The following is a 22,103-nucleotide window of genomic DNA, read 5'->3' as shown; positions in this document are numbered from 1 at the left end:
TAATAATAATAACGACAACAACAACAACAACAACAATAACAATAACAACAACAACAACAATAATAATAACAACAACAACAGCAATAATAATAATAATAATAATAATAATAATAATAATAATAATAATACCAAATGTGGATATTAAGATCTTAAGTTACAATTAGCCAATCCCCCAAAACAGGATCCTACTATTTTTAGGCGATTTCGGTGAAATTCTTTTAAAGTGATTACTTTGAAAACTGTAAACAAATTATCGCGACTTGTTTTCTTTTTTCATCCATTTGCAATTGTAACATTTTGTTGTGAAAGAAATAAAGTTATCATTAGAATTCTGCAACCTATGTTAATCCACCAGAAAATAAAAATGTGAAAATGTGATTCTTCCTTTTTCAGGCGATTACGTGTAAACGGCCTGAAAAAAAAAAAGAAGACAACAAAAGTCGGTTTTGCATATAAAGTTAACGGCAAATTTTTGCTCTTTCGGATCAGACAGAGTGATCGATTTTATTTATTTTAAAGCCTATGTCATGTTAATTTTCCTGATCAAAATTCGTATTAAATATGTCATTGCGAATAGTCATTGTGCGGTAATGCGAAAAATAAAACGATTACGAGTGGTATTATAACATAGTCGGACAGACATAAGGTTAATGGTAAAAATAATTTGGTTAACTGCCCTAAAACTTAAAATGGCCCGGGAAAGGGGGATCATTTTACGCTAAATATATATGTGCAACCCAACCCACTTTAAATTCTATAATAATTATTTGTTGTTTTTTTTTCAGTGTGTTCGCACATAATCGCTTAAAAAAGTAGAATCTCGTTGAGTGAATAGTTTAAAATGTACATATAATTTTATAAATTTAATTTAATAAATCTCTAACGTTCATACTTTTACGTATTTTATCATTAGTTTTGATTAACTCATGATACTTTATGTGATTTTCACATGTGGCAAAATAAATAAATAAACAAATGTAATAAAACATAGGATTATTTCAAAGAGGACCACTCCAGTCAACACGAGACCAGATCGCGCCAGAAAAATTAAAAATAAAACTTGTCCGGAGCGGCTTAACCCTTTTAATTTAACTGTGAACTCTGAGGGGAAATGTATCGACTTTTATCACCTAGGTGCTAAAATAAGTGTGAGTATTTCAAAAGATTTCCTAACAGTAAGCGAACTCTTGATTATTTACTTTGTTTGTCATAATTTACCAATAAAATAATAACATTGGACCCAGAAACACTGGTTCCTTGTTCCCTGCTTTATTGTTATAAATACATATTCTTCTGATAAATAAATAAAAACATCTGTGTTTGTTTCTTTATAATTTCCAGGAAAAAAATAAAAGAATCGTTTTGGATCGAAAATGAGGCTCAAATTTTCCCGATTCCGATATCCCCAAAAGTTCCGATTTTTCGGATTCCCGATTCCGATTCCGATTAATCGTCCCAACACTAATATATATATATATATATATATATATATATATATATATAAAAGTGAAAGTGTCTGTCTGTCTGTTTGTGTGTCTGTGTACATTTCCCTATGCAATAACTCTGTCAATTTTTAGTCTATAGATTCGAAATTTGATATACAGGTTACTGAGATTTGGGAAAATCGATGTGATCGGTTTTTGGTCAGAAATTTGGCGATTAAGGGGTCAAAGTTCAACCATTTGACCTTTCAGAACTCTACCAAACTCCTCCGACAATTTTGGGTCTAAACACTTGAAATTTTAGATATAGGTTTGTTCGGCATGGATCTAACTTAATAACTTGATTTGAGCCTCAAACAATAACTTTTAAGGGGTCATAATAGGGGTCAACGTTAAAAAAATTTACCTCTGCGGTCTCTACCAAATTACTCAGACAATGTCTGGTCTAAACATTTGAAATTTTACATAAAGGGTATTCAGAGATAGGGCAAGCTTTTTAATCGGTTTGGGTCGAAAATTTTTAGTTACAATATATGCATGTATGTATGTATGTATGTATGTATGTATGTATGTATCTATGTTTGCATATCTGCCTAAAACTTTCGACACAGGCGACAGATTTTTACAAGATCAGTATTGTTTTTGAAGTTCTACCTTTTAGACGACAAATATCGAAGAATTGGATAAAAACATTAATTTATTCACCCTAAACTGGGCACTTTTCTAGACGGAGGGGGGGTCGCTTTTTTTTCGCCCATATTTTTGAAAATCATCCTCTCCTTTCTATTGTCTAGCCTTAATTTAAACATAAGTCACTTCCGGTTTGGCAGTGAATGTAATAGCAACAATGTCAGGTTTTTTCCTTCGTTCTTTTCCTCCTTCGCGATACGGGTTCGAGCCTGCCTTCCTACTTCCAATTTTTTTTTTTTTTTGCTCAACAGACACATCCAAACACCCGCGCAACGCCGGGCTGTAATGCTAATATATATATATATATATATATATATATATATATATATATATATATATATATATATATATATATATATATATACATCTTCTTCTCTTCTCTTCTTCTCTAATATAATAAAATTCATGTCTACAATATGAAATAATAGCTAAAGAAAATATAGGTTCGAACTCGAATCCAAAATGGCCACGGTAGCGACATGTATCCCAGGCATGTTTTCTGCCGCTAATTATTTCATTTCATTCCAATTCGTAAATTGCTATCATTTTCTCCGCTCAGATTCACTCTCCCAATTAAGACATCCTTAGGGGTGGTTGCAGAGTACTTACCCACTATTATTTTTTACTTTCACTACCTCTAGTCATCACCGGGGCCACTATTTCATAGTCTACACTTATCGTGATTCAACGTAATTATTTTCGTTTGATCATTACCTCCTTGTAGCATTTAAACATAGCCTATTTTCTCGGCTAATAATAATCGTTCCCTGTTTTCTTTCAGTCAACACTTCCATTGGTAGAGTGAGCGATACAGAATGCGAGCGTGTATGTCTGTATGTGTGTGTGCGTGCATATATGTGTGCGCGGGCGTGTGCGTGCGTGTGTTTGTGTGTGCGTCATCATGTTATTCAGTATTTATGCATTACTAGTCGGAGATTATTAGCGACAACTGTGTTCCCTCTCATTAGATTACGCATAACACTCGATTTTTTTTTATACACGCTTCTTACATTTGGTCTAATGGTTCTCGTACTGGACTCATTGGTTTTGGTTTCAATCTTAGTTTGAGTAATTTTTTATTACAAAAAGAGAACTGTTTAGAAAAAAGATAATACTCGCATGCACATGATACGACTTACGACCGGGGAACGCCGGGCGGCCTGCTAGTATATCCATATAAATGACAATGTGTGTGATTACACTTATCAACCTATATACTCAACGAATTTTTCATCTTCAGACTTAAAATTTGGTATATAGGGTATTCAGACATGTAGACAACTTTGTTATCGGTTTTCATTCGGATAAAAGAGCTGCTAAGGGGTAAAAATTGAAAAAAATTGCTATAAATGGGGGCATTGGATTTTTATCTGTTTGTCAACTGTTTCACGAGGTTTGAAAACACTTTTTAAATATTTTGTTAATTTGGTCTAATGATTATCGTACTTAACTCACTGTCATTACGTTTTGATTTCGATCTTAATTCGAGTAGCTTGTTTTACTTGCAAGAAGAGAACTGTTTAGAAAAAAACATAATATTCACATGCATATGTATCGGTTTATTTTCGTTTATTTTTTACTTCATTTTTAAGGAATTTAACGTTACGTTTAATACCGGGCAACGCTAGGCAATCTTCTAATATATATATATATATATATATATATATATATATATATATATGTGTGTGTGTGTGTGTGTGTGTGTGTGTGTGTGTGCGTGTGTGTGTGTATATATATATATATATTGTCACGGGAAAACAGGGTATAATGCAGAAGTGACCATTCCCCCTCTCTCTTTTTAAATTCATTTTGAATATCTATCGACCAGACACCCCCACATCACCCATTGCTATCGAGACATACGACAACCAAATATCCATGCGTCTACCCATAAAAGGAAGCGAGTTAAACACCCCATCGCCATTCCCCCTTCCCACCGAGTGATTCGTCAAAAACACGTGCCAAGGTCACGGCGAGAAATCATCCAGACACCCCTACCTCCACCCCAAAAACGAAGCAGCGTGCGGGGGAAAAAAGGAGGAGGAAAGGAAAACCCCGTTTTGGCGGGAGTGGCGTGGACGGAAAAAGAGTTTAAAAAAAGAATGGAACTGATCACATCGTCGAACGAATGTCGATAATAAAAATGCGACGGATACCGGCCAACATGATTCGCTTGATAAATTGGAAGTCACTCGACTTAATCCTCATTTCTGGAGCCAAAAAGTGAACACAGTAAAACTATGAAAACACCTTGGCTTAGAGATAGGGATTGGACATATCCTCGAGTGGAAAAGACGCGTTGAACAGCAGCAACGCGACTCATGCGGTGAAATGGCGACTCTCTCAACTGTGCCTTATCCCTGGAGCCGAAAAGGGAATTCATCAGAACTACGAAATTACCTTGGTCCGAGATATGGGAAGGACACAACCGAACGTCGGTGGTTGAGAAAACAAGCGAGAAAGGAATATGAGGGAAGACAAGTGGACACGCGAACTTCGAAGGATATCGACTCGCGTGTCGGTGAAATGGGACTGCCTCATATTATAACATCAGAACATTGAATTTTATCGGATACCTAATCATCAGTTGAATGCACGCCCTCACAGTTAAGTATTATTCAATACCCCCCTTATCTCATAACGACTCTCTCAACTGAGCCTTATCCCTGGAGCTGAAAAGGGAATTCATCAGAATTACGAAATCACCTTGGTTCGAGATACGAGAAGAACCCAGCCAAACGTCGGTGGTTGAGAAACAAGTGAGAAAGAAACACGAGGGAATGCAAGTGGACAAGCAATGGAATGGGACTACCTCACATTATAACTTCAGAACACTGAATTTTTTCGGATACCCAATCATCGGTTGTGCGCACGTTCTCACAGTTAAGTACTATTCAATATCCCCACTATATTTCACAATGTCGACTTGCTGGACTGAACAGTTTTCTTTAGTGTTGCCCTCCTTTTATGACCCGTTGTACACTGTCTGCATGTTTTCTTATTTTCTTTTAATATTTTTCTTGATTATTGAATTTTTAACGCACAATAAATGACATGCGTATAATATATAAACAACCGTGTTGTTCCGTTATTCATTACCTGGTATTTCATCAACCGTGAATCTTATAAGGAAATTCGACGACGGATGTACTGTCCAGAACCTGGGTAAGTGCTACTGGGTTGTGATAATTTTACTGCCGGCACGTACATTTTTTTTTAATTATTTTATGATGCGTTTCGGGGATAAATTCCCTTTTGGGAGTTTTCAACCGGGACGTATCGTGACAATATATAAAGAGAAAGAGTGGCGGTGAGAAAAAGTAAGAGAGAGAAAGTGAGACTTAGTATGAAACACTTATCTCTCTAGGTAAAATTAATAAACATGTCTAATTAAATGTATATCTATTTTGTCATATACAAAATATTTTGTACTTCGTGTCCCGTTCGCCTTTATTTGAGACTATTACATCACTTTCAATAAGGAAAGCTAGTAGTTCTCTAACAATTTCACGTATATATATGGGATAAACTGGAAAGCAAAACTCGCCAAATTATTTCTGCGAACAGGTATAACTTTGAATGAGTGGCAAACATTACAACGTAAAAGATGGAACTTGCTTGATTGACATAGTCGATATTGTTCCTTGCGATTATCACATACCTTGAGGTGAATCATCTTAAAACCAAACGTCTATGCGATGCTTATAATAATATGATATAATAATATAGTTAGCATATCCATTAGCAAAATGGTCATCATAAAAAATGCATATTTTCATTTTTAAGCAATTCCTTACGCATTGCTCTCCTGTATGCACCCTGTATTTTAATTTCCTGTATTTTCGATCGAATGTTTAAACCATTACTGTTTTTCTCGTCAGTCGTATGCAAACTATTAACAAATGAAATGTATTCGTTGGTTTATTAAATTCTTCTCTTGTGTGGTAATAAAACATTCTGTATGTTAATTCTGATATCTGACAACACTCTCTATCTTTCTTCTCATTTGCCGTAGATAAACAATAAATAAAGAAAATGGATTTCTCCTCCACTGCGTTTTAACCGTTTTTTACGCTTCAAACTATGTCCGTATTGCCATTGAATCCACCGTGAATTTATCAGCGTGTGGCCTGAGATGCTAAAACGTCAAAATAAGTTAGTCTTCTGGAATTAAACAAGTAAAAATTAGTACAAACCTGTTTGTGTGCAGTTTGCAGAGTTCCATGCAGACAAAAAGAATGAAGAAAAAAAAAAGAAAAATATCGCTTTTTTAATATGCCTGTGATATTGTCACCTAATATGCAAGGAAGATGATTACGGTTAAATATAAACATCCTGATTTTTCAGGAACTGAGTCAATTTTGGATTTGGATGCCAGAGTAGCAAGTGTTGTTATCAGTGCTTCATGTTCTGGAGTTGAGTTTTGACAGCAAAGTATCGAGTTTTGGCGTTGAGTTGTGACAACAAGTCTCAAGATTTTGAGTTCAATTCTGACAGCAGTGCGTCGAGATTCTGAGTAGCGACTCTTTAGCAGCAGTGTGTCGATTTAACAATTGATTGCTTTTACCACAAGCTATTTCGGCTTGTAGAGATCATAGAATCAGGACAATTGAGATTGAGAAAGGTTATAAAATCGCTTTGTAGTGGAGAAGGTGATGTGCTCGTGTGAATCAAGAATGTACTAAGCTGAAAATATGCAAAACCTAGCGAGTTTTATTCCCCTCTTTCTCCATGGAGATGTGTTGGCTCTCTACCTTGAGAGGATCAAAGAAGGCCAGTTAGATGCGAAACAGATAAAACTAGAGTAGTAACGGCATTTACCGAAAGACTTTTTGAAGCATATGAAAAGTTAAAGTAATTCAAGTGGACACGAGAGTCAGTTGATGTGTAAGCAAATGCAATCAAAAGATTAACTGGACTAGCATGATACATAGAGATAGGGCTGGATCATACAGCCAAACTTGCTTTGATTAGGGATTCCCAGACGATGTATCAATAGCTCTAAAACAATTACCTCATGTAGAGGGAATTGAGGTTAGTAAACTAATACCAACCACACGGCTTTTACTCAGCAAAAGCAATCTGGACATGGAATTTTATAATGTAAAATGATCTTCAATAATTAGGGAGTGTGTAGTCTTAAATGTTACCAAAGGCAAAATAAGTTGTTCTTCTGTAATTAAACACTTAAAAATTAGTACAAACCTGCTTGTGTGTAGTTTGGAAAATTCTGTGCAGACAAAAAGAATGAAGAAAAAAGAAAAAAATGACCGTTTTTTCTCTTCCTATGCTTGCGATATTGTCACTTAATATGCAAATTGAATGCTTACAGTTGTATATTAAACAGCTTTATTTTTTCGAGACTGGGTTGATTTTGGACTTGGATGTCAGATTAGTAAGTGCTATCAGCAGTGCGTCGTGTTATAGAGTTGAATTTAAACAGAAGTGTCGAGTTTTAGAGTTGAGTTTTGACAACAGAATGCCGAGATTTGGAGTAGCGAGTTTTTGGCAACAATGTGTCGATTGTTTTAATCATAAAACCCCAGCAATGTGTGACAATTTAATTTCTCTATTCTCGCGTTATATTAAATAAATAAAATATTCCGATGCATTAATGAATCTATAAACATTAGGTTGATACGGTTGCTACGTTTAACCACAACGATGGGCTGTATAAAAACGAAAACGCTCAGTGGATATATATATATATATATATATATATATATATATATGTGTGTGTGTGTGTGTGTGTGTATGTATGTGTGTGTGTTTATATGCGTGTGTGTGTGTTTGTATGCATGTGTGTATGTGCGTGTCATTCGAACTGTATTACTAGCCTTCATATTGGTTGGCTTGATGCAGTGATTATCTTTCGTTTGTTTTTCATTATCTTGTCTCTTGTTCATAGGGGATCAAATATTGACATGGGACGGTCAATCCTTGGTAGACGTGACATACGAAGAAGCGCAGGAAATTATGGACAGGTCTGGAAACATTGTCCAAGTTGTTATATGGCACAGACCAATCACGTGAGTATTTCTTTGTTTTGGCTCTCCTTTTACAGTTTGAATTTCAGAAGTTGAATGTTTGCAATGATTTCTCTATCTAGCGATTTTATGATGCGGTAAACGGGTTTATTTCATACGCTCATATATATATATATATATATATATATATATATATATATATATATATATATATATATATACAGGGTGACCTAAAAAACGGGCCCCAACGTTATTTTAGATTTTGAAATTAAAAACATCAGCTCGAAGCCGGTCAGCTGACACATCAATTTTATGAATCAATTATATATAAATAGTTCTAAAACAGATCCTTTGTTCGATAAAATGCATGCCGATTGGCTGATAGGAAGGGGCGCGGTGGATACTAGAAAGCTGATTGGCTAACTAAAATCCTCAACAGAAGAGGACCATATAAAAACGAGAAACAACCACAGAATTCGCGCGTAAGCCTGACGAATTATAGAGTGGATGAAACGCCGAATATTCAGTGTAGCTTAATCGCTATATATATTTTATAAATCACTAATTCCTACTATATATATATATATATATATATATATATATATATATATATATATAAAGTAAAAGATGGTCACACACTTTTTGAAGGTAGGAAGTCAGGTTCATGATTTTTTTTCTTCATTTTGGTGTTATGATAGAAGTAATGCCTCGATATAGAAGAAAGGAAAAATCTACGTGCTTTTCCGGTGAGGCCACGTGTGTTATGCTCTAGTTTCGAGCAGGAATTTAAAGTAAAAGATGGTCACACACTTTTTGAAGACATTTATGTTTGAATAAAATTTAAATGAGAAATTTGAAAACTTTGAAGTGTCGGATTAAATGGTAAAATCATTTTTTTTTATTTTATTTACTTTTTTTTCTTGTAATTCCAATAGTTACTTTTTTTTCTTGTAAGCTCAATATTTACTTTTTTTTTTCCAAAGTCCAATATTTCGCTAATGAATAACTATAAATTAGTATGGAATGGGTGATTGCATCGGAAAAAACATTGGAATCTTCCCATCACTAATACATACATGTGGGTGTTTATACGTGCTATTTTCTTTCTCTTCATTGTCGTTGTTTTTCGTCATCGTCATTTCAAGACTGGTCTTTCTGTCTAGTGGTTATCGATCGCCTCGTCTTTTTAATTTAGACGGATGGATCTTTTCATGCATGAAAAACACAAAGAGACGTTCGCTAAGTTTTCATCAAGGTTTTCTTTGTCGGTGATTGACTTATGAAGATAGAAACTAAATAATTATTTCTTTCTTAACTTATTCGTTCTAACTTGAGCGAAATGAGTGACGTAGATCAACTAAAATCTCAATAACATTCGCTTATATCATCTATATAGCGTGTCCTGTTCGCATAGCATAGAACGGAGAGACAGCTGTGAAAACTAGTTTTCTCTCGTTCGGAAAACGTGACATAATTCATCATTCGTGATCTTTCGACTGTGTTTTATCTATCGTTTTTAACCTCTGTTGCTCAACTTTGTCACACATCACTGAGTACGATTCTCTTTACAGATTTAGGTCATCCTGATATGTACTAATATGACTATTGTCAAAGTTCACACTAGCTAACATAATAACTTGTGACGTAAGGTCCCTAAAATATAAAAAATGTACATACGTACAACTGATAATTCGTTGTGTGTCGAGTCTAAAGATGGCGGCCCATTCTCTGCTACCTGTAAATTTATTTGGTTTTGGCCTTCCTTTAGCTTATTAACTCCTTAATCCTTAACTAAGTAACCGTTTGATGTGCCATGAGCGACAGTGTCTTCCAGCTGGTCGGATTTCGATCGTACGTTTTCATTTTAATGCATAACAGTTATTCACATATCCTGGAATATTTTTTCTTGAAACTCAGCAGATTACTCATGTTACTCCGTTGTTTTGACTTGTTTTATTTTTGGAGCGTATCCTTATCAACACATTATTGTTTTTAAATTTATATTTCTGTAGATTTTAGGTATCTCCATTTGCTGTTTCTTGTTCAAATTCTTTTTTACTACATATATCAAAATTTCTAGCAGTTGTTGAGGAATATCCGTCCGTCTCAGAAGACGTCTAGTGATCGTTCGCTAATTCAACAAAACATGTGTAAGACGTAATATCATGTCAGTTCAGTCGTATGCCTAAAGAAACTATGAGTGTGAATTGATTCCATCTTTTGTCATGGACAAAAAGAATGTTTTTGTTATATCAAAGTTCTTAACTCTAGCTACATAGAAAATTGCTTCAAGATGAAATCAAAACGCCATAAATACAGAAATCGTAATGTGTTTTATATAAACAATGTAAGTTTCTGTATTCATTTGTAAAGAGTGGTGCATTATCGCTAAAGGTCACTTGAGATATACAATTCTCCCTACATCCGTGTCTATCGCTTTTTTTCTCGCTTTCATATTGTATTTTACTTTTTCTCTTTCTTTTTTTCTCTTTTTTTCCTCGTATATAATTCTGTCACTCCTACTTTGTCTTGTTTTCCTTTATTCATACTTTTCTACTATCAAATTTTCTTTCATGACAACTTGTTCATTAGATAAGTACAACTCAGTCTATTATTCATCTCACCAAGACCAATAGGGCCAATCACACATTCTCAACTTTGGCACTGAAATTTCTCATGATACGAGGGGCGTGTAATAAGTAATGCCTCTGGCACACTTCCAGTTGTCTGATCTAACTGAAATTTTGCATGTGCAATGATTTATATCTCTATGGGTTATGTGGCAAATTACAGCTCTGACCTTATTGTGGTTTTTGTTTTACAGGTGTGTGAACTGAGTCAGGTGTGAAATGGAGCCTGTTGAATGTCGAGCAGTGATCCGGTTTTTTTTATTTTAAAAGGACGCACACCACAGGAGATTTTTGATGAAATGAAAGAAACTTATGGTGATAATGCCCCATCATATGACCTTTTAAAACGCTGGCATCGTGAATTCAAACATAGCCGGAAGTCCCAGATATGGTCGCCCCCCTTCTGCCATTGATGAAGCATTTGCCTGTCAAGTTGAGGCTGCAATTTTGGAAGATCGGCGCATTACTATTCGCCAAATAGCCCAAGATGTCAAGATACGTACAGGGTCTGTGAAAAATATAATTCATGATTATTTGCATATGCATAAGGTGTCTACCAGATGGATTCCCAGGTTGATCACACCATTCCAGAAGCGAGAACGCGTCGAGTGCTCGAGGATGAATTTAGAGATATGCCAAGAAGATGAATCAAAGTTTTTCAAAAGACTAATTACACAGGATGAAACCTGGGTCCATCACTATGATCCAGAGACCAAAGTCCAGTCAATGCAGTGGAAGCACTTGGACTCACCACCTCCAAAGAAGGCAAGGGTGCAGCCCTCCGCTGGCAAGGACATACTCATAGTCTTCTGGGACCAGGACGGAGTAATGATTACAGATTTCATGGCAAAGGGTACCACAATTACAGGAGCCTATTATGCTTCACTTTTGAGGAAATTAAGGGAAGCTATCAAAATCAAGAGGCAGGGCAAAATCAGCAAACGTATGCTCCTCCTGCAGGACAACACTCCGGTCCAGAACTCGCATGTCGCCAGATCAGAAGCACGGGCGTATGGTTATGAATTCTTTCCCATCCTCCCCACTCTCCTGACCTTGCACCCTATGACTTTCACCTCTTCCCAGTCATGAAGTTGTTTTTGAAAGGAAAGCGTTTCCCATATGATGCAGCCTTGATAATATAATCTCCATGCATGTTTTTTCCAGCTCCTTTCCAACGCATCTCACTTATTACCATAATAGAAACCTTCATACGTTCTTTCAATAAATTCTCAAGTGTTCATACTTGGTGTGAAGTCCTTACATTCCAAGTACCTATTTTGATGCTGTGATTAATGCTCGCAGCTGCACGATGACGATCGGGCGACGCCTATTGCGTCGTTCCCTACCGGTTAAGACACCACTATTGTCAAACAGCATATTCAGAGCTTTTTCCTTTTGAAGGCTGTTTCTAATTTAAATTCTATTTATGGTAATCTCAGAAAGACAAATAAAAACCGGTAGTTCCCATTGCTTTCCGTCTTGATCCGTGCACTTGGTTGATTCCATTCAAACGTTGCTAGTTTGGCTCTCGAGATTCTGTGCACACCTTGCTCACAACGTCTTCAAGACTGTTAACTGTAAATTCGGATCGGCCGCCCTTTCTGTCGTTGAGAACAACTTTCTTTCCCGGCCACCAGACACACGATGGCCAATCCCTTCACTCAGTTCAGCACGTCGATCGACATGAAGAGTCGACGTATGCCTACAGATATGCGCTACCGGCTGTAGTTAATTCCACCGTGGGGCATGAGCGAGAGTTGTGTAGGGAATGTTTGGCGCCAGTGATTGTCAGCCATATGCAAGGCGCACTTATGAGCGTAGTGCAGAGGTGAAAATTGCCGTCAGTACAAAGTTCTAGCCCTCACCACGCGTGTAATTGTGAGGCAAGGGTCGCGCAATAACTAACCACACCTCTCCTGAATCGGCACTGTTTGAGTCCAGTGGCAAGGAGAAGACCAGGACGACTAGAAACAATGCCGAGATAAGTGGAGAGCACATATAGCACCTGGAAGCCCCAAATGGTTACTAGTACTGACTAGGTTCAACGTTGCTTAACTTCGGTAATCCAGCGGGAACCGGTGTGTTAACGTGATTATGCCGTTCGAAAAAGCAATGTCAACCAAAACGCACTTTGATGGACAACTTGATTGATTGGATGGGATTATCGTCAAAAGTTGATTTTTTTCGGGCTATAGATACCCGCCTTATTGGAGAGTCTTGGTCGCAAACGCTGTTAAACGGCAGGATCGCTTATGATGATGATAATTTTCTTTACTTTATCTACAAATTCTATCTTCATAATTTGTCTCATTTGTTTTTTATTAACTTTCTCTCTTTCTCTAGCTCTCTCAATTACGCACACTTTTTCTCCATCTCTCCCTTTATCTTCATCTCTTCCTTTTTCTTCATCTCTCACTTTTTCTTCATCTCTCCCTTTATATAAAGTTATGCAGGTGTACATGCTTATGTCCTTGCATCTACACTCTTGAAAATGAAGATCGAACCAGTTGAGTTTGATGATAAGTTTCTTGAAGCAGCTCTTGATAAAAATCCTGCTTTATCAGTTGAAGAATAGGAAATAAAACTGGGTTCAAACCATACAGCTGTTCATCATCTTCAACAACTTGAAAATTTCCTAAACTTAGAAAATGGGTGCCTCATGAATTGTCTGAAAGCAATCTCAAATCTCAAGTCGACATCTACTCTTCTCTCCATTCTCGCCAACTTGTTTCATCTTTTTTTGGATTAACTTGTGACTGATGACTAAAAATGGATCTTTTATCGAAATGTAAAGCGTCGTAAACAATGGCTTGGTAAAAGGGAATGACGTCAACCACACAGCCGAAAAGAAAACTTCATGGGAATAAGGTTCCTCTTTTAATATAGTGGGATTACCAAGGAATGATCCACTTTGAATTGTTACTTCCTAATGCAACAATTAATGCTCAAAGCTACTGTCAGCAATTAGAGCGTTTGAACCAAGCTTTATGGGGGAAAAGACCTGCTCTAGTGAATCGAAGAGGGGTGACGTTTCATCAGGACAATGGACGACGCTACACAGCAGGAATCACCACACAAAAGATCGAAGGACTTGGTTGGAAGAAAATTCCTCTTTCACCCCATTCTTCTGAACTTGCTCCTCCAGACTACCATTTGTTTTATAGCTTACAAAATCATTTGGAAGTAACAGCTTTTGCAACACAGAAAGATGTTTAAATTGGCATTTGTGAGTTCGAATCAAAGCCAAAAAAGATGTTACAGTAATGGAATTAGTAAGCTTGTTAATAGATGGAAGGAAGTCATAGATAATCAGGGAAAGTATATTGATGATTAAACCTTTAATAAAATGTAACGTTTGGTCACTTCTTTTCTTTAATCATAAATTCGGACAGAACTTATGGGACCTGATATATATATATATATATATATATATATATATATATATATATATATATGCAGTTATATATGTGTGTGTGCGTGAGAGGATTTTAGTTTCACTATTTTTCATTATTGGTGTCTATCTTATTTTTTACTTTTATTTCTATATTTGCAACATTTCAAATATGTTCCCGCTAACGATGGAAGTTCCGCCATTGAAAGTATAATGACTATTTCACGCATATACACACACACACACACACACACACACACACACACACACACACACACATATATATATATATATATATATATATATATATATATATATATATATATATATATATATATATAGCAGGTGCGTGTATGTTTATGTGAGAGTATTTTATTTTTACTGTTTGTATTTATCATTTGTTACTATTTTAGTTTTACTTCATAATTGAATATTTATATTTTGTAACATTTCAAATATTTTCCCGCTAACGAAGGGTGTAATTTTCCGCCATATTAAAATTCCAAATTAAGAAAGAAGCGCTCTAAATAATGTCCCTTAAAAAGATACCATGCGTCCATAAATAGATACAATTTATTTTAGACTCTTATTGCATTTGTACACTTTTCGTTATTTGTTTTATTTTACAGGGAAGAGGATACACTCACACCAACAGCAGCACAGCGTAGAGAGAAGTTCAAAAAAGCAGGTAAATAACGTTTTTTGTTTGTTTGTTTTTTACATGGGGGATCTCCTCTTATCAAGGTCCGGAAGCCACTTGAGGATAAGGGTTATTGTGTGTACAATATCCAATAGGATAATATCGTAGTAATAGTTGATATTGGAGATTTGATAAAGTGTTTTACTTAAGAGGGCGATTAATCAGGAATTTGTTTATGTTGGACTTGAAGACATCCAAGTTGTAGTCAGGTGGGAAACAGGCAGACGGGAGAGAATTCCACATGCCTGGTATATAGAGTATACTGTAACGTTATCCCTTTTTTCATTTAACGTATTAGCTTACTAAACAAAAATAACATTAAAAATTTCCGATGCCTATCAAAGTTATTATTAAACTGAACTAGTATTAAACAGAGATTGAGAAAAGGTAAATCCTATTTCGGCAATATGCAGCTACAAAATATAATATTCATGAGTCGGTGTGTATAGAGATTATTATTATTATTATTATTATTATTATTATTATTATTATTATTATTATTATTATTATTATAAAAGAGGTCTAGTTCTCATCAGAGAATGAGAAAAATGATAGACTATTCGGGTCACCCGAAATTTTAAAAGTTTGATTTTCATGTTTCAGTAATTTTGTAGATGAGGTATCTTTATTCGTCTTTGGGTTCTTGATACTATTGTTTTAATCTTGCGTGTTATTTACACAGCGTTTCGGTCAATGTAACCTCCAACCTTTTTCAATGTATCTAGTAGTCAGGAATCTTTCTGTCAGACCTGGGAATCTGCACGGAATTTCGAACGGAACCCTTTATTTATTCTACTGAGGTAGCATGTTCTTGTTCCGTCAGCCATGACTGAGTAGAAGTCTTTAGAAATTCGCGATTATATTTTGAATATTGCCCTCACTGAGGATTGAACCTTCAACACACAAAAGAGTGTAAATTACAAGTAAATTATACCAATATTATTTTTATATAGAAACACTTACTGTGCAATATTACAATCCTAGTAATAGCATTATATCTATAAAATCTAATAAAGTTAACGATTTCTCGCTATGTCAATAATTTTCATAAAGTTTTAGTTCGGAAATTAAACAACTAACTTTCTATTTTATTGATTTAAATGGAGCTTGTAAAACATGTGACTTTTGCAGAGGTAGAATATATCAATTCTAAGTTTCGAAATTGTGCATGTAAATCTTACAAACCGGAATCGAACAAAATAAAGTTTGGCAGATTAATTTCCTTTCAGTACGCATAGAAAACAAATAAATAATTAACAAAAAAAATCTTATAAAATAAATCACAACTATTTAAGATTGTAGTTAGGTGACTGGTGTAGAATTCATCTCAATGAACATGTATCTTCCTCAATTACGTGCGCCGCACATCGGTATGCAATTGACCGTCAGAAATGTATTTTTGCTGTCTTTTACAATTTCAGATGCCTCCACGCATTTATATGAGTTTGTCGGCATATCAAAAAATGTTGAAAAACGAAATATTTTAGTGTGTTCTCGGGTTTATATAACTGTGTATGTATGCCTAGACTATATAAGGCGTACATGTTTCTGTAATCGATGCTCGCGCACCGTCTAGTGTTTAGATTTATAAGGACAGTTACTTTTCTTTGTATATGGGGTGTTTGTACGTGTCGATCTGTTACGTGAATATTTAATAGTCTTTCTATGTGTATGTAGGTGTTTTCACATATTCACGACAATAACGAACGGGACAATAAAAGGAAAGTCTTTAATAATGACGAGTAACAACCTTGTTTGCTTGACGCATGCCTTATTCTTGTCTCCCTTTTCTCTGCGACAGGCACTTGAATTGAAGATATCTTCTTCCTAATAGAACACCTAAAACGTTGAGATCACTTTCAGATCTTTATTTGCAAGTGTCCCGCCTCTCCGAGTTCGCAGCTCTTAACTTGCTCCATTACACCTTCCTTAGTTGGCCTGTAGATGTTGCCATCCGATCACAGAAACAACTCGTCTCTTCGACTTCCCGTTACAGACTAACTCCTAATTTTGATATCTCCTGGCTTACGTGTCTCTTGCGTCAGCCAGAGTGGACAAACTTGTTTGTCACGAAAGCCACATCGTTATTTACTAAACTAAATTCTAAACTAGCTTTGTTTATGCTTTCCACTATTCATAACCGTAATTAAATATTTAACATAAATATTTTGACAAACATTCTTATCTTTTAAAACATTTTTCTGGGGATTTTTTAACCTGAATAATGTAACAATTAATCATAAAATTGTTCTGATCCTTGTCACTGCCCGCCCCAACATAACACAGATACTATGCTGTGATCATAGCTAAAAGGCCACCACAAAATAATTCTGTTGCAACAAAATAAATGAAGCAAATGAAGACAAGAAAAAGAACGATAACCAGAATGAGATGCACATATATATATATATATATATATATATATATAAATGTAAATCTTGGTTCGTTCAAAGTGAATAAAACCATATTTCTACGTTACCAATTTAATTGAAATTTTCAGAAAATTTATCTGTAAAGTCAAGGAATGTTTGCATGTTATTAAAATAAATTAAGATCGCAAATTACAAAAAATATATTTAATAAAATGAAAATATTTTTCGTAACTGCGAGACTGTCCACCATTTCTTTTTCGGTAGAAATGAGCCTTTCACGTACACCACACGTTGACGACTTTCGAATTATAACATTTAACTATCTATTTAATAGATGGGCAAAAAAAGTATATATATATATATATATATATATATATATATATATATATATATATATATATTTGTACTTTAACCTTACAATTGAATAAAAAAACATATCATAAAACTTTAATTAAACTTGGAAATACGATTTAAAAAATAGCGCGGATCGGTAAGTGCACTAGCACCATTTGTTTATCTTAATTTTTTATTTTTAAAAGCTTTCCTGGCAAAGCCTACCTAAAATAAATTCGTCTAATTCTTAATTTTTTATGTTATTGAAAAAAAAAAAGCATCCCGGAATTTTGATAAAATTTTCCATTAAGGCCCGTTTCACGTTCGTATATAACAAAATACCTTTTTGGGTGGCCGTTGAGTTGCATAGCGACCAGCAGACTTAAAATAGCGCGAATCGGTAAGTTCACTAGCATTTGTTTATCTTTATTTTTTATTTTTATAAGCGGCCGCCAAAACACCCCCCGCCCTTACAACCAATTTAAACAGGTAATTTTAAAGGATTTTTCAAGGGTAGAAAGAAAGCCCCCCCCCCAAAATAAAATCGTGGCCACAAAGTGGGTGATCATTTTACGTTAAATTATTATGGAAAAGTTATCCTCCACTTTTTTAAACTAACATTTCTTCATATCTTGGAAACTATTCATTTGCCTTTATTATAAACATTATTTTCGTTTTCAGCGGCCCCGAAAACCTATAAGAGTGGTAATTTTAAAGGAATTTTCGAGGGTGGAGTAATTCTTCATATTTACTTTCTTTTTTTTTTTTAAATTCTCCCCTAAAAAAAATACCAGTGAGTGCATTTCTTCATATCTTGGAAACTACGTGTTTACTGGAATTTTAAAGGATTTTCCGAGAGTGGAAAGAAAGTCCCCCGCTCCCCCCAAAAAATCGTGGCCACAAAGTGGGTGATCATTTTATGTTAAATTATAAGAGAAAAGTGATCCCCCACTTTTTTAGAACTAACATTTCTTCATACCTTGGAAACTACTCGTTTGCAGTAATTTTATTTATTTTTTTTACAAGGTAGTCACCACTTATCAGGGCCCGGAAGCCACTCGGGGATAAGGGTTATTGTGTGTACAGTACGTTAGTTTTGGAGATCTGAGAAAGTGTCTAACTTACGGAGGCGGTTAATCAGGAATTTGTTCCCATTGGACTTGAAGACATCCAGGTTGTAATCAGGTGGGAAACGGGCAACCGGAACAGAGTTCCACAGGCGTGCAGTTCTAAGAAAGAAGCTTTGTTCATGGAATCTACGTTTTTATTTTGTCACAGATAAGGAGTGGGGAAAATTTTTGACAGTGGTTTCAACTAGACGGGTGTTTTTCGTGAAAGATTGGCGAGGGGGGGCCAGAGATTGGAGCACCTGCTATAGTAGTAACGATAAAACAAAGACAGGATCGCAACGTCTCTCCTGTGGGAGAGAGGTTGCAGGGAAGAGAAAAGGGCATCACTCACTAAGCCACGAAGCCTATTTTGTACTCTGTCAAGGCAGGATAGGCTGTTTTTAGCAGCTCCTGCCCAGATGCGGCAGCAGTACTCCATTGTTGGATGTACTTGGCTTTTATACAGATAGAGAATTGCATCAGGGGTGAGATATCTTCTTGAGCGGTAGAAAGATCCTACAATTTTTCCAGCGATCTTGGAAACTGACTTGATATACTTATTCCATTTCAGGTCAGAGGTAAAGTTCAAGCCCAGAAGCTTGTCAAAACATGGAGCTTCCCCTAGACGAAAGCCACCCATATCAATTGATGCCAGATGGGGATCAGAGATTTGATGATGTCAAGATAAGAGCTTGGTTTCAGATGCATTAAAAGTAAACAGCCACCTCTTCCCTCACTGTACCACGCGCTCAAGATAAGAGGAGAGAAAAAGCAGAGAGAACTTTGTTATCTACGGCCTTTGATGTGTTTCCATAGATGGTCGTGTCATCAGCATAGATGTCAACGAATGATTTAAGCATGTGTTTTGGGAGATCATTGATGTAGATAAGGAAGAGAGTTGGGCCTAGGATGGACCCCTGAGGGACTCCATTATTAATACTGTGGACCTCTGATTTCTGCGCATGAACAATTACTCTTATGAGCCTATCAGAGAGAAATTATTTTATAATTGAGAAAACATTTCCAGTTATACCGTAGCTGGAAATCTTGTGAAGTAGGCCCTTATGCCATACCTTATCAAAGGCCTTTGATATGTCAAGAGCAATTTCAATAGAAATGAAGCTTTCGTCGAGAGATTCACTAATCCTATCAGATATAACCGTTAGCACATCTGCTGTAGATCTAGCAGAACGGAAACTATACTGCATATCGCTAAGAAGGTTATTTCTACTGAGGTGGTTGACTACTTCTCTATTTAGTATGGATTCCAGCAGCTTACTCATGAGACACAGAAGATTTATTGGTCTGTACTGAGAGGGAGATGATTTATCACCTGAATTCTTAAATGCAAGGCATACTGATGAGGTTTTCCATGGTGTTGGAAAACATTTCTCCTTAAGGCAACTCTTAAACAGTTTTGTAAGTATGGCGGCAAGTTCTAATTGAAGCTTTTTCAGCACAATGATTGGAATGCCATCAGGGCCAGTTGCTTTACTGGAATCAAGGTTCTTGATTAGCTTGGCGATATCACGCAAAGATATTTGTATTTTGCAGGACGTATTGTCCGTTAGAGGAGGAAATACAGGGAGTTGATGGCCTTCGTCGCATAGGGTAGGATTAGCTGCAAAGTTCTTGGCAAATAGTTTGGCCTTGTCTGATGCTGACGAGATGACCTCAGGTCCATTGATGATGTTTGGGATAGAACGCACACTTCTGTTAAGGATCCTGTTTGCTATTTGCCAAAATAATGGGAACCAAGCCACTGCTCAGCTACTTTGGATTTAACGGACTGCGCATATAGCTCTCTTGTATTTTTTATTATTATTTTACAGTTGTTGCTGGCAGTCCTGAAAGCAGCTTTAGTCTCAGTACATCTATTACGTTGGTAGTTATGGAAAAAGTGATTTCTGTGCGCGATGGCAGCAGCACATTCTGGGGAGAACCATGGCTGGCTGTTCGGTTTTTACTGGAATTTTTTTGATGGAATGAATTGGTCTATGCCTACAATTAACCATTCGGTCAGGTCTGATACTATAGAGAACACATCCTTTTTAAACATGGACTGCAAAAGTAGATCAGATATGAATGTACGGAAGCTGTCCAAGTCAGCTATAGAGTACCGATATACAGTACGGTGGAGAAGTACGTCTGAAGACTTATTACATTTCATTTTTATCTTAATTGATACAACGGCGTGGTCGGAGGATCCCAGAGGAGAACGGAACACGAACATAGCTGTATGAAATAGATCTAGAAAGCTTGCATACTGACCGGTAGTATCGGGCACATGGGTGGGTTCGTGAACAATATGAGTGAGGTCATAGGCAATGGCAAAACTATGACAGAACCTCCCCTCATCATCTGTCTTATTTGAGTGGGTCAGCCATTCTACGTTATAGACATTGAAGTCACCGCAAATGTGAATATTAGCCGACAGGATGAGGTCAATTTTCTAAGATATACTGTTAAAGATAGTAACCCCACTGTTGTGGGGGCGATAGAGTGCAAATATAAATGCGGTGGTGTAAGCAAGTGCAACTCGGAAGCACATAAGGTAAATTAGTGTCTTCTCTGGAGATATCCCTACCACATGGAAAGCCATCTTTATCTCGTCCCTGTGTTACATTTTACTTTGTAATAACATTTCAAAAAGAACCCTTCTATAAGTATTTCAATTCCTCTGATGGTAACAGATTCCGTTGAACTGTAACACTTAAGTTTATAATAACATTTTTATAAGAAACTTTATTCACCTGTTAGCCGGTTCGACGGTCTCTAACACGTTTGTAATATTTTTAAACAAAGACTTCTCTATAATATCTCAATTCGTCTCTCAGCTAGCCTGTCACATTGTAACACTTAAACTTGAAACGCTAGAAAGAACCTCTCTATAAGGAACTTATTCGCATTTTATCCGGTTAGTCGACTTGTAATACAAGTTTATAACGGCATTTGTAAACAAAACTCTCTACGATAACCTAAATTTGTTTGTCATCCAGTTTGGTGGTCTGTAATACTTAAGTTTGTTACGATATTTTAAAAAGAATGTCTTTGTAAGATTAGTAATTGGTCTGCCATCCGGTTCATCAGTGTGTAACTCTTAATTTTCTAACATTTTCAGAAGAACCTATATATAAGAACCTTAATTCGTTTTTCAGCCTGTTCGTCAGTGTATAATTTTTATTTTATAAATAAAATAATTTTAAGAATAATCTTTCTTTATGAATATTTTTTGCCTGGCCGCTGGTTTATCGGCCTATAACACTTAATTTTGTCATAACATTTTAAGAAGAAAATCTCTGTTAGGGCATCTAGTGTTCTTTCAGTCCGCTATAGTTTTAAATAACACTAACTGGCCGCCCGGCGTTGCCCGGTCACACAATACACTTAAACATGATATTTTAATTTATGCAGATTGCGTATGTATAATCATAGAATCAATCCGTTAT

The 22,103-nt window shown here is 35.9% G+C and overlaps 1 protein-coding gene across 3 annotated transcripts in view; it reads left to right on the top strand.

The window, feature by feature from the left end:
- The window catches only part of LOC145259675 (regulating synaptic membrane exocytosis protein 2-like), a 602,608-nt gene that overhangs the window by 455,692 nt on the left and 124,813 nt on the right, over positions 1–22,103 (top strand). For all 3 annotated transcript variants that reach the window (XM_080117339.1, XM_080117347.1, XM_080117356.1), the window contains 2 exons: positions 8,041–8,161; positions 14,770–14,828. In XM_080117339.1, the coding sequence (XP_079973465.1) occupies positions 8,041–8,161; positions 14,770–14,828 (180 nt within the window). The remainder of the gene's footprint in view (positions 1–8,040; positions 8,162–14,769; positions 14,829–22,103) is intronic.

Source organism: Euprymna scolopes, chromosome 3 (genome assembly GCF_053919585.1).
Source record: "Euprymna scolopes isolate OS-2025 chromosome 3, ASM5391958v1, whole genome shotgun sequence".
NCBI classification, from domain to species: domain Eukaryota; kingdom Metazoa; phylum Mollusca; class Cephalopoda; order Sepiida; family Sepiolidae; genus Euprymna; species Euprymna scolopes.
This window is presented reverse-complemented; position numbering and strand designations above follow the sequence as displayed.